We start from the raw sequence: 16,476 nt of genomic DNA, 5'->3' as shown, positions 1-16,476 counted from the left end.
TCCTCCTCCTTCACACCTAATTACCCTTCTCTTACCTCCCACCTTCAGTGACACTTTCCATATTTTTCTTTATAAAAAAAAAAGCCAGGTGCCAGCCACCACCAATCAGTCTCGGATCTGCTTTGGTGACAGCAATGAGGTTCACATTCTGTCGGTCTAGACTTTTCGTAAGCAAATGTCACTTAAAAATAACAAGGCCCACCCCCCCCCCCCCCCCCCCACTGCATGCCCACTCAGTTCAGTAAAAATTCGAACATATTACTCGGCCTCGCCGAGATTTAGAGGATGTTTATATTTAGCTGTTGACCGATGGCATCGTCGCATCTGCCTGCCTCGAAAGTCTGCTTTGTACGTCTTGCACCCCGAGTCCGTGTCAAAGGCGCAGGCCTGCGACTGCTTAATCGGCCAACCTCTGTGAAGGACCCTACCGGGCAGTCGGAGTCGGTCGCCCTCCAACAACGACGGGGGGTGAAGAAGGAGCGAAGCTCACAACAATGGCCAAAGTGTCGGGCGGCTAAAACACAACAGGGTGGCACAGTGGCTTGCGAAGGTTGTGCATTTTGGCTGCCATCCACGGTCAGTTAACCCTTGAACCACCTGGGGTCTGTCCCGTGACCTGACAGGGAGCCTTTGACACTTCGCGTGACCTCAAAGTGCATCGCCATTTATTGGCGATTGGCGGTTGTTGTTGTTTCTGTGCACGTGTCTGTGTTTGTCTCAGTCGGCAGTGCGGATGCTAAGTTGTTTACACCGTCTGCACAGACCGTTGACAGCTGCACACACGCACATATATTTGAATTGTATTCCTTTATTCTTTAAATATGTTTACAGGCATACTTACAGCACGTGTTCACAGCGATGGACAATATACAGCATGCGTGGATGGCGATGGGCCCTTCCCGCGCGGCAGATCGACCGGTGAACTTAACTCACCCGTCGCTGACAGACAACCAACTAAACTCACCGCCGCTTACTCGCTGCCAGCCAGCCCATCACGCAGCAGATCCGCGAGAGATCTGATAGGGCCCTTGCACAGAATGGGCCATTCACTCAGCATACACAGCCAATTCGACCTTTTCAAACCACCGTACGAGGTTGTTGTGTTGTTGATGAAGCCGCGAGCCGCAGAGCGAGAAAAAAACAAAACATCTTTGAGTGAAGGTATTCGGCCGGTTGCGATTGCTCTCATAGAGACCCCAACCCAGCAACGTGCCAACGTTAGGTCAACGTAGGTCAACGTTGCCACGTGGTTGGAAGCGTTGCAACAACGTTAGACGAACGTTGACGCAACGTTGGCCACGTGGTCTTGTTTTCTATGGTTTTTTATGGCTATTGACGAGTGGCCGAATTACCGTTCTTTTCAAATCACGGGATTATTGGTATTTTTTCTAAGATTTTTTTTGTCATCGTTATCATCTTTATCGTGTTACTTGTTATCTACTGGCCGTTGTCTGTCATTATAATTGTAACTCAAGAAGCACCGCAGGCAGCGTTGATGGCGTGGGTATTTGCCATAAATGTGATATCTGCGGGAAATTTAGAAATAGGTGGACGCGTTTTCTTTGGGCATCTCCCGATTATACCTCTGGCTATTGGATGGTTTTGTCACATGTACGCATTTCCACTATTTACAGGTACGCGTACTGGTATGCGTACAGGTGAGCGTACAGACAGTGGTAAGATCTGTACGAATATACAAGCTGCTGCATGCCTCATGTAACATTACATACTCAAGCGTTATCAAAAAAATGGTGAAGTACTACTCATAGCGATGTCATTTGTACAACGTACACAAAACCACGGCACATTGCTTTTGCACATCAATCATCTTAAAAAAAAATCAAAACATCTAAAACAGCGATGGCAGGAACACTTCAATATAAATATTTAAGCCAACGTTCAACTCGGTTTGTGAATATATACAATATATACTCTGCATGTCCATGCGTTTATATTCAGTGTATCTGTGTGTTCGTGTGTTCGTACATAATGTACATTGCATACTCACGTGATCCTATTAAGTGTATCTGTGTGTTCATATCCTATGTAAATTGCATACCCACGTGATCATATTCAGGATGTGTGTGTGTGTATCTACAGGTGGTGTATCGGCCAGTCATCTCAGTCAGTCGACCCATGGCACCTGCTGGGTCTGTCCCGTGACCTCCTGCCAGCGGGAATTCGACACTTCACGTGACCTCAACGTGCACATGGCCTGGCACAAGCGCCGTGGTGATAGTGGCGAATGGCGGTTGTTGTCTATGTGAGGAGTGGTAGTATAGGAGTGGTAGTACAGCGATTAGCGCGCTGCGCTACGAACCCGGCGACCCAGGTTCGATTCCCGCTCACGGCCAACATCAGTGACGATTATCTGAACCGGTCCTGGGCCTCCCCTAGGTCGACTCAAACCACAAACGAGTACCTGGTGCTGTGTGTAAACAGCGCCACTTGGGAGACAAAGGCGGCCGGGCGTGGTGTTGGCCACCCACCCCCTCGTGTGCCATGCCGGCCTTCATAGGTGCTACTCGCTAACATCACTTGCCCCAACAGTCTGTTTAATGCTATATGGGGGACCTTTGGCTATGTGTTCGTATCCAATGCAAATGCCATATCCGTGTGCAGTATTCCGGTGTTCGTATTCTTATCACTTATGAACAATGCTAATTATTTACAGCGCACCTCATGATCACGGCATGTCACTAGTTTAACAACGCATCCGTCTGGACGCGGACGGCATGCCATGCACATACTGTTTGTAATCGAGCAGTGGTTGCATCACATTCTATTCACGAAACGTTACCACATCACATTACAAGGCATCGTGTTACAATTACAATGAAAACAAATATATGTACAGCCCTCTGTCAATCCTCTGCTGGATGACGACCTACCCACGCTGTTGTTGATTGGCCATGGGTGGGAGGTGATGGGGGTGGAGGGCGATGGGGGGGAGGGGGGGGCTGACCATATTTCACCATGCGGTTTGTTGAAGGGGAGTGAAGTGCCCAGGTCCCGTTTCAGATGTCACTCACCACTGATGTTATCCGTGGCCGGGAATCGAACTCGGGTTGCTGAGTCCTGATAATTATTCTGGCCTATCGCCCGATGATGCTTGCTGTAATTACCAGCGAAACGTCGAATTCAATTTGTAAATGTTGTGGATTTACTCTCCAACACACCGGTGGGCTGTCGTAGTATACTAATTGGCGCGTTGTTTACGTGACAAACCTTACTGGCCGTGTCGGGTGGTGGAGGGTTACGACGCATTTATACTCACGCAATATAACCCAAACACCTTTATTATGAATTATATGGGTCGCGAAAGCCTAAGTGTTGAACTAGTCTTACAGTGTCGGCATACAGCATTGTGCCGCACGTTTGGAGCACAGCTGGGACAGCAAATAACTAAATTAGAATTCAGCGATGAAACAGAGAAGAGCCCAGCTGAACACAATCATCCTGCAGTGGATTCCAGAATAAATAAAATTAAAAAGCCCCCAGCGAGACTTTAGCAACATTCATATAACGCGTTGGAGCGATAACGGATGAATATTTACAGTCCCGCTCGCTGCGTGTCGCATTCGCAGGTACTGATGGCCTCGGCAGAGTCTTTTTTGCTGACGTGCATAGAACACGAACCCTTTGTGTGTAGGATGGGGAGTGGCGGTCGTGTATCGCGGGCTGTGCGCCGCGCTACGAACCCAGCGGACCCGAGATCGATTCCCGCTTACGACCAGCCAATCCTGGGCCTCCCCTAGGTCGACTCAGCCTCAAATGGGCACCTGATGTGGTGTGTGTGTGTGAATACAACAGCACGGGGGAGATAAAGGCGGCCGCGCGTTTTTCTGGCCACCCACCCCCTCGTGTGCCGTGTCGGGCTTCATAGGTGTTCACCAACAGCACTTGCCCCAGCATTATGTTAAGGTCTATACGGGGGGATCTTTGTCTTTGTGTGCTGACATACGTCGCGTGCATGCGCGTGCGTGCCCCTCCACGTGTGGCGCTGGCGGGGGGAGGGGGGGAGGCGCGAGCGCCGGGTGCTCTTTTGTTTTTCACTTTACACGGCGGACGACCGCAGGTCCCCCCACGACAAAATGTCCATGATGTCGTGGATGTTGTACGAGTCAGCGGGGGGCCGGTCCACTTTGGGCGCCGGCGGGCACGCGGTGGGCGGGCGCGCGCCTTTAGGAGCCGGCCGAGCGGCGGGCTCCTGCCGGCTCGGTGGCTCCTGCTGGCTCGGTGGCTCCTGCCGGCCGGAGTCGGGGCTCTCCGGAGGGGCACGGCCGGCCCAGCGGGAGGGGAGACGGCGCTTGGAGGGACGGGCGGGCAGAGAGAAGCGCGTTTGTAGGGGCGGCAGGGTGCCCGTCGATTCGCCGCCCTGCGGGTCGCCACACGCGCGGACAGGGATGACACGGTCAACATTGACGCGCGCACTATGTGTGTCGGACGTTATCGATCCGTCCTCGGACGCGCGCTTTCACCTGTGTAGCTTGAGCATGAGAACCATTCGCACCTCTGCCTCTAACGAGGGAAGGGCACGGAACAAGCGCTTGGCGGTGACCCTGTCGGGAGTCCGTGTGAAACGCGCTGATGGCTCACTTCACTTTCAGCCGGGAGACCCAGAAGATATGGCCGCACCCGGCACACCGCATCCGGCAGGCGCCTTTGGCTGCGGATTTGTCACGCGTCACCTCACGTCGTTCTACCAGCGACCCGGAGAATATTTGGCGGGGATGGTAGATGGTGGTGGTGGGGGGGGCACTGGGATGAAGCCCTGAGCGTCGGTGTCCGAGTGTCAACTTGCGCACGTACCCACTGCTGGGCCGCCCGCTCACAAGGTCAAGTCACATTGTCTGCGCGTTCAAGCCCGTGCTCACCGCTATTTGCGGCGCAGAGTTCGAGGTGGAAATTTGTACATTCCTCTGGTGGGGGCCAGTCTCTCTCCACGGAAGAATCTAAACTCCCCTCGATCGAAGAAGGTGGTGGAAATTCTACTTTTCTATGCCAAGTGTTTTTTTTTCCGCATCTGACAATATGAACTTCTCTCGATTAAAGAAATTGGTGGAAATTCCTACGTCCAAGGGAAATCTGTTCGCACACTGTTTACTTTTGACAAACTAGTACTTATTTTAATTGCCACTTGAAGGATGATAAGCCGAGTCTACCCACAAATTTGTTTGGAACTTAAATATATATCATCATCGACAATGTATCATCAGTGAGCACAGGAAACACGGCATTATAAAAGATAACGCTCATGCAATTAATGATCTCCTTTAAATTTAACCCACATTTACATTAAACCAAACTACAGTTAGAGTTGATCGGGGTGGTGAAGTATGGTCATACGCAGCATATACAGAGGTATATACCAGATTTCTTTTAAACCTCTGATCTGCTAACACTGGGGGGGGGGGGCAGAGTAGTGGCGGGCGGGGGGGGGGGGGTAGATTCCCTAGGCGTGTTCGTGGCGTTGTCAATCATGTTAATAATGCACGGCACGCAGGAGTTATTTAAAGTGCACTAGGAAAAGCAATGCCGTGTTCATGTGCGTTAAAGCTCACGAACACGGGCGCGGTGAGGTCTCCATCTGGCACCAGGGGATGTGCGTAGGAACGCATGCCAAGTGCGTGACCCCCCCCCCATCGCCTCCACCCCCCTGTCGAATACGAGGGTGGAGGGAGACTTAGGCCAGGGTTGACTTTGCTCGCTCATTTGATTGGCTATTTTTTTTGTTGTTTTAGCTGTTCACCGCGTAACGCCGATGATACGCGCATGCCCAACAGAGACAAGCACACAGAGCCGCGGGGACAGACACAGTTCGACACAGATTTGACGTGTTGCAGACAGACAGACAGACTTACACGGCGGAGTCAGAGATAACAAAGAGACAGAGAAGACACACATCGATCCCGCTGTAGGCTTTAACGGAATGTTGGGGCAAGTGCTGATAGCGAGCAGCAACCTATGAAGGCCGGCACGGCACACGATGGGGTTGGTGGCAAGCACCACGCCCCGCCGTATTTGTCTCTCTCGCGGCGATGTTACACACCGCACTAGGTACATATTTGAGGCTGAGTCGACCTAGGGGAGGCCCAACACGGGTTCAGATCATCGTCACTGGTGTTGGCCGTGAACGGGAATCGAACTTGAGTTGCCGGGTTTCGTAGCGCAGTGTCGCGCGAACCACAACCGCGCCCTTTTACGCAAAGACAAAGATCCCCCGCATAGCCTTCAAGGTACTATTGCGGCAAGTGCCGTCAGCGAGCGCGCGCACGCACTCGCGCGCACACGTAAACAAATACAAAGACCCTCCCCGTATAACCTACTTAGGCCGCCTTTGTCTCCCCAATACGCGTGTGACTTGGGACAAGCAGAGTACACGTTGAAGTATCTCTCGCCACTGATGGTAACCGTGGGCCGGGAGTCCAACTCCGATGGCCAGGCTACGCAGCAAAGCGTGTTAACTACTGCGCCACCGCTCTCCATACAAAGACAAAGATCCCCCGCATAGCCTTAACAGACCGTCGGGGCAAGTGCTGTCGGTGAGCATCTACGAAGGCTGGGACGAAACACGAAGGGGTGGGTGGCCAGCACCATGCCCGGCCGCCTTTGTCTTTACACCATGCACTCATTTGAGGCTGAGTCGACCTAGGGGAGACCCAGGGTCAGTCCAGATAATCGTCACCGGTGTTGGCCGTGAGCGGGAATCGAACTCGGGTGGCCGGGTTCGTCGCGCAGCGCGCACATTACTGTGCCACGAATCGCGTGCGTTAACGACATCGCCGGTGGAGAGACAAAGGCGGCCGGGCGTGGTGGTGTCCGCAACCACCCCTCTCGTGCATCGCGTCGGCCTTAAACTATAGGCGCTCGCGCACACATCGGCAAAGCCACGCGTACCTGCATCGCGTCCGCACGGCCAGCATTCACCGGGTGTCCCCGCGACGCTGCGTCCGCAGACCCGACCCGACCACAGACGCCATCCCTACGGGTTCGACTCCCTAGCTCGGGCGTAGTGGGCGCTTTCATGCTGCTGCTGATGCCGCTGCTGCCGCTGATGCCGCTGCTGATAATGCTGATGCCGCTGATGCTGCTGCTGCTGCTGCTTTTGCCGTTGCTGCTGCTGCCTCTGTTCCTGCCGCTCCTACTGCTGCGGCTCACCGTTCCCACTGACTTCGCAGCTCCCTGTCGCGGTGGGGCAGACGCCGGAAGAGTTACCGGGCGGCCGAGGGATTTCGGCTCCGCATGAGAGCGGCTGTCCAAGTGCTGCTGCTGCTGCTGTTTTTGTTGTTGCTGCTGCTGTTGCTTCTGCTGTTGTTGTTGCTGTTGCTGCTTCTGCTGCTCCACACTAGAGCGACTGTCCAAGGGCTTCTGCTGCTGCTGCATCATCAGCTGCATCAGTCTACTGCTGCTGCTGCTTCGAGGAGAGCACGGCGAGGAACTGTGCCCTCCCACGATGGAGGTGCTCCGTGGAGGAACCGTGGGAGGGATGGCCGCGCACTCGTGCTCCATCTCCCCTTCCTCCTCCTCTCTCTCCTCCACGCCGAGGTGGAAGCTCAGCCACGTGTTCATCTCGTTCATCATCTGTTCCGTGGGGCCGTGACCGTCCGGGGTCGGCGTGCAGGTCGGAGGAGGGGACGGGGTCGCGACGGGGGTCGTCTCGGGGCCGTTGCAGGCGCAGGACAGCGACGACGCGGACCTGGGGCTGGAGTCACAACCGGGGGAGAGAAAGAAACCATGAGCTGTGCGGTCACTCGTGGTGGGGAGGTTGCGTGGACGCGCTCGGTGGGAATGTTACGAACGGAATGGTTCACGATTACGGGAAGCGAATCGATTGTGCGCTTAGATTGATATTGTCGTGTTTGTGCTGCCTTGTTTGGTCTGTATCGCTTGCAGCTGATTATCTGCATCGTATCTGCTGTTTCCCTTGTACTGTCTCTTCGATAAGAATGGCCTGTACTGCCAGTCTCGTCTGTACTGATGAGCACTGCCAGTGCTGTATTGATTGTACTGTTTGTCTCCTTGTGCTGGCTGCCCCGTAGATATTGTCACCTGTGTGCTGTACTGTGTGTACTGTCTTGTCCTGTCTAGTTTGTACTATCTCGTTGGTGCTGTCTGTCTCATCTGATGTATACGTTTTGTTCCGAGCCATTACTCGAAGTGAACGAGGCGTACGTGGTCGGTCCTTCAGGGCACACTCTGCTGATTAAACCCAGAAGTTGACACTCGTCCAGGGTTTTTGCTTCTGAAACGAATGCTGCAGGAAACAAATCGGGAGGGCGATTGGCTGATGGATGAAAATGTTAAATGTTATATTTAGGTGCAGGGGCGACGTGGACGCTTGCTTATTTATTCCTGTGAGAGATGGTGACTACTTGGGGAGGCCTTCATCCAGCAGTGGATATATCATGGCTGATTGATATTATCATCGGTCAATAAAATCTTCTATTTAAAACCAGGTGAGAGTCCTGCATTTCCTAATTAAGTGTGACGTTGTATGATGAGCATGGGGCAAGTGAGCTCATTGAGCATGGCGTGAACTTGATCCATGGACCTGCCCTTGGGCGGAGAGCTCGAAAGGTCCCACTGAGGCCAGACGTTTATTTTGCAGGTGAGACCCTGAATCAGAGGGGCATCCACAATGCGGGGACCTTCACCTGTCACCTGCACGTCCTGAGAGCGTGTTTACCTGCTCGTGTTGGACTTTCTGCGCAGCTCCTCCTGGTACGTGGAGAAGTCCTGGCTCAGCTTCGCGATCTCCTCCAACACCTGGCAAGGAGGCCGAGCACGTCGTGACACCGAGCTCCCGAGCTACGACTCCAGTCCGTCCACTGGCTTCCAGATCCAACCCCGGATCGAATTCAGTGTCACAGTCACCCGCTTCAACGTCCTCCGTGGGCTCCTTTCCGCCTACCTCTCATCTCACTCTACTCCCCTCCACGCACTCTCCTATTTCTCCCCTCTCATCTCACTCTACTCCCCTCCACGCACTCTCCTACCTCTCCCTTCTCATCTCACTCTACTTCCCTCCCTCTCTCATCCCACTCTACTCCCCTTCACGCACTCCCCTACCTCTCCCTTCTCATCTCACTCTACTCCACTCCACGCAATCCCCTACCTCTCCCTTTTCATCTCACTCTACTCCACTCCACGCAATCCCCTACCTCTCCCTTTTCATCTAACTCTACTCCCCTTCACGCACTCCCCTACCTCGCCCCTCTCATCTTACTCTACTCTCCTCCACGCACTCTCCTACTTCTCCCCTCTCGTCTCACTCTACTCCCCTCCACGAACTCCCCTACCTCTCCAATCTCATCTCACTCTACTCCCCTCCACGCACTCTCCAACCTCTCCCCTCTCATCTCACTCTACTCCCCTCCACGCACTCCCCTACCTCTCCCTTCTCATCTCACTCTACTCCCCTCCACGCACTCTCCTATCTCTCGCCTCTCATATCACTCTACTCCCCTTCACGCACTCCTCTACCTCTCCCCTCTCATCTCACTCCACTGCCCTACATGTACTGCCCTACCTCGCCCCTCTCATCTCACTCCACTCCCCTCAACTCACTCTCCACTCAAGCATCCAAGGCGTTCTGTCGAAACCCCCAATCAGTCAACCAATGCCAAGTGTGGGGTCGCTCATAGCCGACTCACAACGCGCTCCACCACCCACCCTCCCCTCCAACCAAAGCGCCCGATCATCGGACGTTGCTTTGCATTTTCTTATAATTGTTATTATCAGCACTGTGCAGTACTAGTGCCGTTTGAAATCGTCGGGGTGCGCACGGACCCACGTGGCTGTGGGTCAGTCCCCGGGCCGGCCTGGGTGGGGTGGAGGTGTCGGGGAGGGTGGCGGGGGGATGGCGGTGTGGGGGGGAACCGTGGCAGAAGCTGTCACCCACCCCGCTGAGACACGCAGCCTTCTTCTTCGTCTTGTGCCTCCCGTTCGGAGGCTCCGTCTCCTTGGGGCGGGCAGCCCTCGCTCCGACGCCGCCGCCGTCGCGTTTCAGCAGCTGGTCGAGCGTGAGGATCACGTCCCCACCGGCGACTCCTCGCGGGGTCGCGCACGTCGGGCTCGCCTTCTTCGGGGGGGCCCCGAGGCCACGGGGACCCTCGGGGCGGCTGCGCAGCGCGAGCATTGCGTCTGCGCTGGGCATGCAGAAAGGCAAAGGTCCCCCGTGAAGCCTTGGCGGACTGTTGGGGCAAGTGCTTGTTCGCGAGCACACACGAAGGCCGCCACGGCGCACGAGGGGGTGGGTGGCCAGCAGCACCACGCCCGGCCGCTTTTGTCTTCCCCATTACTGATGTTTACGCATTGCACCACGCAGCCATGCGTCACGAACACACAAAAGATAAAGATCCCACTTAAGAGCCCTGTTGGGTCAGTGCTCTTAGCACGGCACACGAGGGGGTGGATCGCCAGCATCACGCACAAGCGACTTTTTGTAACCCCAGCGTTGATATTTGATACACCACACCAAGGTACTAATTAAAGGCTGAGTCGACCTAGGGGAGGGCCAGGATCGGTTCAGATAATCGTCACTCCTGTCGGCCGTGAACGGGAGTCGAACTTGGATGGCCGGTTTCGTAGCGCAGCTTGATAACCACAAAGACAAAGATGCACCGTGTAGCCTTTACAGACTGTAGGGGCAAGTGCTTTTGGCAAGCACCACCGATGCAGGCTGCCACGGCACACGAAGGGGTGGGTGGCCAACACCACGCCCGGCTAACTTGATCTCCCTGTTGACTTCACACACACACCACATCAGGTGCCCATTTGAGGCTGACTAGACCTAGGGGAGGCCCAGGACCGGTTCAGATAATCGTCGCTGGTGTTGGCCGTGAGCGGGAATCGAACTCGGGTCGCCGTGTGGACGTGCTCGGTACCAGGGCGCTGTGAGCGGGCACCTCTCAGTCGCCGGCGTCAACTCGCTCCGCACTCGAGTGCGCGCATCGCGGACGCGGCAGGTTGTGTGGGTGCGTGCCCCCGTGCTTTTTTGAGCGCCCCTCATACCACGTGCCAGGAGTGTGCTTTGAAATGTACGCTAGAGGCCGTTCGTTTTCTCCGCTGTACACAGAAGTCGCCTTTGCTCAAGATGCCACTTTATTAATCACTGACACAAAGACTGATACCGTCACTGCAGTATAGCCTAAATAAGTCCCACTGCATTGTAAGTGGCATGTGTGTGCTGTTTTAAGCGTCGTTTTATGTGCGTTCCGGGACCTGTGCGCTGTCATATGTACTTAGTGTTCCGGCACCTTGTGATTTACAAATGAAGCATTGGATACATCATGATCTGCGCGAAAGTGAGCGGAAAACTATGAAATTCACCCTCCTGCTCTCCGCACATCCAAAGCCACTCTTTTCTCTCCCGGCTCTCTCTCTCACTCACTCTCACACGTACACACACACACACGACCCCGCCCCCCATGTCACTCACATGCATGCCGCATTCACTGGACAGGCACAGTAGGAAACCAGAACATCATAACATTGTCCCACACAGCAGCTAACAGCGAGGTTGCTACAATATAAAACTCGCGGGCCGCACTAACATTAAACTTTCATATTAAGGTGGGGGCCACAAAATATCGTCCCGAGGGCCGCAATTGGCCCGCGGGCCGCGAGTTTGAGACCCCTGATGTAGGGTGTGTAGGTATATATACCTACGTGGGGGTAAATATATTTTCTGAGGGGCGGGGGTCGATAATTTTCGGAAACCGTTAACATCAACTACTTTCTATAACTTTTGGAACTTTTGCAAGCCTCTCATAATTTTGTTGGTGGAGAAATGGACAAACGGCCCATTGGGCTTTCACAATACCTTAGTATCTGTGTATGTATATGTAAGGTTTTAAAGAGAATTTTTGAAAAATATTTTTCGCCCGGGCAACGCCGGGTACTTCCCGCGAGTATATCTATAAGCGCGTGTGTGTGTTTAAATATAAACACACTGCTCCATAAGAGTTTGTTTTGGAACGAGGGCGCGGTGTGGTTGTGTGGTGGTGGGAGTGGTGGTTCGTGATGAAAGTGGTGATCGTGGGAGGGGTGGTGGTGGGAGTGGTGGTTCGTGATGAAAGTGGTGATCGTGGGAGGGGTGGTGGTGGGAGTGGTGGTTCGTGATGAAAGTGGTGATCGTGGGAGGGGTGGTGGTGGGAGTGGTGGTTCGTGATGAAAGTGGTGATCGTGGGAGGGGTGGTGGTGGGAGTGGTGGTTCGTGATGAAAGTGGTGATCGTGGGAGGGGTGGTGGTGGGAGTGGTGGTTCGTGATGAAAGTGGTGATCGTGGGAGGGGTGGTGGTGGGAGTGGTGGTTCGTGATGAAAGTGGTGATCGTGGGAGGGGTGGTGGTGGGAGTGGTGGTTCGTGATGAAAGTGGTGATCGTGGGAGGGGTGGTGGTGGGAGTGGTGGTTCGTGATGAAAGTGGTGATCGTGGGAGGGGTGGTGGTGGGAGTGGTGGTTCGTGATGAAAGTGGTGATCGTGGGCGGGGTGGTGGTGGGAGTGGTGGTTCGTGATGAAAGTGGTGATCGTGGGAGGGGTGGTGGTGGGAGTGGTGGTTCGTGATGAAAGTGGTGATCGTGGGAGGGGTGGTGGTGGGAGTGGTGGTTCGTGATGAAAGTGGTGATCGTGGGAGGGGTGGTGGTGGGAGTGGTGGTTCGCGATGAAAGTGGTGATCGTGGGAGGGGTGGTGGTGGGAGTGGTGGTTCGTGATGAAAGTGGTGATCGTGGGAGGGGTGGTGGTGAGAGTGGTGGTTCGTGATGAAAGTGGTGATCGTGGGAGGGGTGGTGGTGGTTCGTGATGAAAGTGGTGATCGTGGGAGGGGTGGTGGTGGGAGTGTGAATGGCGGTGGAGGTGTTGGTGGAGGGAGAGAAACAGAGATTCATTAAACTAAACTTAGTGAACTGACCAGTTAAGTCTACATTTGAAGCTTTCGTGGCTGCAAGGAATAATACTCTTAGGTTTTTTCGGTAAAGTCACGTAGGTAAAAAATTATGATAGAATAATAATAAATGAAAATAAATTAATTTAGTTATTTTCATTTATTATTATTGATAGAAAAATAATGATAGAATAATAATAAATGAAAATAACTAAATAACTAGATTTAGTTATTTTCATTTATTATTATTCTATCATTATTTTTACCTACGTGACTTTACCGAAAAAACCTAAGAGTATGACCAGTTAAGGTCCACTGAGCTATTTAGCTATTTTTCATAAGCAGCCTGGCCTCAAATGAAAGCTCAACCAAGTGTCTTATCATCACGTGGAAATGTATAGCAGCCAAACACTCCAAACGCATGTTGCTAAATGTGGAGGGGAAAACCGGAGCACCCGGAAAAAAATCCACGCGGCCACGAGGAGAACACGCAAACTCCAAATATACAGCAGCAGGCGTCACGGTCGGGATCGAACCCACGACCTCCTGCATACCAGGCGAGGTTATTAACATCTCGCCACCGTGGCGCCCCTTAGGAAGAGAGGAAGGAATGGAGATAGCGAAGCGCGATTAGAGATATATATAGAGCGCAGGAGCGAGGGAGTGAGGGCGAGAGATGGATCGTAGAGAAACGGAGCTGGACGGAGGAAGCGGTAGGTAGGGTGAGGGGCTGGGGAGATGGAGGTAAAGAGGGTGATCATCGTGGGAGGAAGAGAGAGGGAGCCAGCTTGGGATGAGTGTGCGTGTGGGGTAGGCGTGTGCGGGAAGCGGTTAGCGCGCTGCACTACGAACCCAGCGACCCGAGTTAGATTCCCGCTCAAGGCCAACACCAGTGAACCGGTCCTGGGCCTCCCCTAGGTCGACTCAGCCTCAAATGAGTACCTGGTGATATATGTAAACATCGCCACTCGGGAGGTGGCCGGGCGTCGTGCTCGCCACACGGGCCTTCATAGGTGCTCGCTAATAGCACTTGCCCCAACAGTCTGTTAAGGTTACACGGGAGATCTTTGTGTCCGTGTGTGTGGTGCTGGGTGGTGGTGGTGGTGGAGCGTTCGGAAAGACCCATCAGAGGCACGCGCCGCTGTGTAAGCGGGGAGGCCCCTGCTCGTCGTGCGCAATGGAAAGAAAGGGAGGGACCCCCCGGGAGCGCCCCCCCCCCCACCTCCCCCTAGAGAGTGCAGGGAGCCCCCCCCCACCACCACCACCTCTCCGCGTGCCACCGCGCGTGCGACATCGTGGCGCTATTCCTGGCCCGAGCGCGTCGCTGCGCGGTGAGATCAGCCCTGACACGCGGCCCAAAACACTCTCATCATCCCTCCTGCTGCAGCAGCAGCGGCAGCAGCAGCGGAGGCAGCAGCAGCTCCACGTTGCGATGATCTAACGGGCGCGCGATCTCTCGCGAGTTCTAAATCCCTCCCCAATGGGACGGTCGTCCAATGGTCGAGATCGACCGGGAACGCGCGTTTCGCGATGCAGTGGGCCACTCCGCGTCTTGGCTGCGGTGCATTGGATGCGAAATACAAACTCGACGCTAGTGTCAATAACACTGCATTGAAAGGGAAAGGAAAAAAAACCGAATGGTTAATGCGCCGTGAAGGAGGGCCGTTACCAGTAATGCCGCCTATTGTTTTGCTTTTTTTTGTTTATGAGCAGTTTTAATGCCGAATGTCTTGCTGAGTCGATGAACGTTATGGTGACTCAAGATTGCAGCGGGGGTTTTTTTTTCTTTAGAAAGTGGGCAGCATACGGGCAAGCATGGCAACGGCGGCGTAAACAGATTCATCATCACAAGAACCTACCGCTGGGCAGTCTGCGTCACGGGATTTTTACATCGTGGGGCTTCGAAGCACGGTGGTGGTCAGGGGGCAGCAGTGGCGGAGTGGTTAGGACACTGCACGATTGAGTTCGCTTCCGAGCCACGGCTAACATCAGTAGCGAGTGGAATGTGAGCCGGTCCTAGCCCTCCCGCTTATCCAACCCGCACTGACCAGCGTGGTGAAGTATAGTCGAGTCAAACAACCCCCCCCCCCCCATAACCGTCTTGGCTCGGGGGAGACCCTTATCCAACAGTGGAATAACAGTGCTCGTGAACACGGTCCACTTTTGAATGCTTACCAGGTCTGCCATAATAGAGGTTTTTAGGGGTTAGATCGCGTAAATATATACGTGTCGTTAAAACCCGCCACCACCCGACACAGCCAACCAGTAAGGGTTGTCACGTAAACAGAACGTGGCCAATTCGTCACTAGTACAGCACACCGGTGTGTTGGAGAGCCAAGCCACAACATTTACAATCTTAGCAGGTATCTACGTTCGAAAACAAATCAAGCGTCGTTACGCGCTGCACGCGTCCGATGATTGATACACACGTTCCACGTGGCGTATAGAGAGCGCCGGTTCAAATTGCTCTGATTTTAATTAGGCGTTTGTAGTGACATCGAATCGTCAGGCGCGTGTAGCGCGTAAAGACTTAATTTGTATCTGTACAAGGATACGTTTGCTATACTGCCACCTGCTAGCCTGGCTTTCTCAGGTTGTCGCTGAACCAAGTGGTAACCAGGCTGAAGCCGGATTGGCTTCCAACATCTGACAAGTTCGGACGCGTTCAGAGTGATTTCAGTTTCAAATGTGTTTGGTTTAACCAGGTGAGATCGCAAGAAGCCAGGGTGAGTATCATTTGCTCGAGTGACACAAGTCACTGCAATGGCAATAGAAAAACAAATATAATAAAGTACGGTCATTTATCCAGAACTAATCGCTGACATAATTCCATACTCTCGAGACATTACCCGTGAGCGTGCGACATTCTAGAAAGAAAAAAAAACAGACAAAAGTCGAATGCATTTTTTGATCGTAACGCTCCATTGGCATAACCACCACCGTCACCCCCAACATCCTCATTACCACGAGCGCCATACTCACCACGAACACCATCATTCACCAACGTTATCATCAACGCAACTACCACCATCACCACCACGAGCGCAATAATAACCATCACGACGAAAACCCATCATCATCACCACCACCAGCATCAAAACCATCAGCATCACCACCATCAGCATCACCACCACCAATCAGAACCACCACCAGCACGATCACCACGATCACCATTACCACGAGCACCAACGCCACCGCGGCCAGCAAGCAAAGCAAAACACCACCACCACCACCTTGGGTATTGAACGAACGAGGGGCTTCAGCGCATGCAGGGTGCACGGTGAACGTGACGGGTCCGTGCTTGACGCACCTGTGGCAGGCGGCTGAGTGAAGATGCTGGCTTCTGGGAGGCACTCCTGGCAACACCTCGCGTGTCTTGCTCGCTCAAAGCGCTCTCTGGCGAGAGGAGACGTGCCGGGGTGAGGAGATAAGGGTGGATGGGGTGGAGGAGGGGGGGGGTCCTCACCACGAGTCGGAGATGCGAAGCGTCCTCCACACGCGAGGACAAGCGAAGTGTTCTCGCGACGACCGCTCTAATAAAATTCTACACCGTGGAAACCAACCCCACTCGTTGACGTCAGGGGTATCTCCT

The 16,476-nt window shown here is 53.8% G+C and overlaps 1 protein-coding gene across 1 annotated transcript; it reads right to left on the bottom strand.

The window, feature by feature from the left end:
- Nucleotides 1–809: 809 nt before the first annotated feature.
- On the bottom strand, nucleotides 810–16,420 carry LOC133347592 (AF4/FMR2 family member lilli-like). The gene is made up of 5 exons (XM_061559995.1): nucleotides 16,351–16,420; nucleotides 9,905–10,151; nucleotides 8,690–8,769; nucleotides 6,901–7,705; nucleotides 810–4,378 (listed from the first exon to the last, which is right to left on the bottom strand). Exons 2-5 carry the CDS (start codon nucleotides 10,139–10,141, stop codon nucleotides 4,058–4,060), a joined length of 1,443 nt encoding a protein of 480 aa, XP_061415979.1. The 5' UTR covers nucleotides 10,142–10,151; nucleotides 16,351–16,420; the 3' UTR covers nucleotides 810–4,057.
- Between the last annotated feature and the right edge of the window lie 56 nt (nucleotides 16,421–16,476).

This window comes from Lethenteron reissneri, chromosome 26 (assembly GCF_015708825.2).
Source record: "Lethenteron reissneri isolate LAM-NWPU_2019-01 chromosome 26, ASM1570882v1, whole genome shotgun sequence".
NCBI classification, from domain to species: domain Eukaryota; kingdom Metazoa; phylum Chordata; class Hyperoartia; order Petromyzontiformes; family Petromyzontidae; genus Lethenteron; species Lethenteron reissneri.
The sequence above is the reverse complement of the archived record's forward strand: the minus strand, read 5'-3'. Positions and strand labels throughout refer to the sequence as shown.

Bases quoted from the DNA above. Each gene is read 5' to 3' on its own strand.
- LOC133347592 (XM_061559995.1), bottom strand. From the start codon at position 10,141: ATGCTCGCGCTGCGCAGCCGCCCCGAGGGTCCCCGTGGCCTCGGGGCC. The intron at 8,770-9,904 runs GTGGGTGACAGC...CCTCCTTGCCAG, and splicing joins AGGCTGCGTGTCTCAGCGGG to GTGTTGGAGGAGATCGCGAA. The intron at 4,379-6,900 runs GTACGCGTGGCT...GGCGACCCGCAG, and splicing joins GCCGTGCGGACGCGATGCAG to GGCGGCGAATCGACGGGCAC.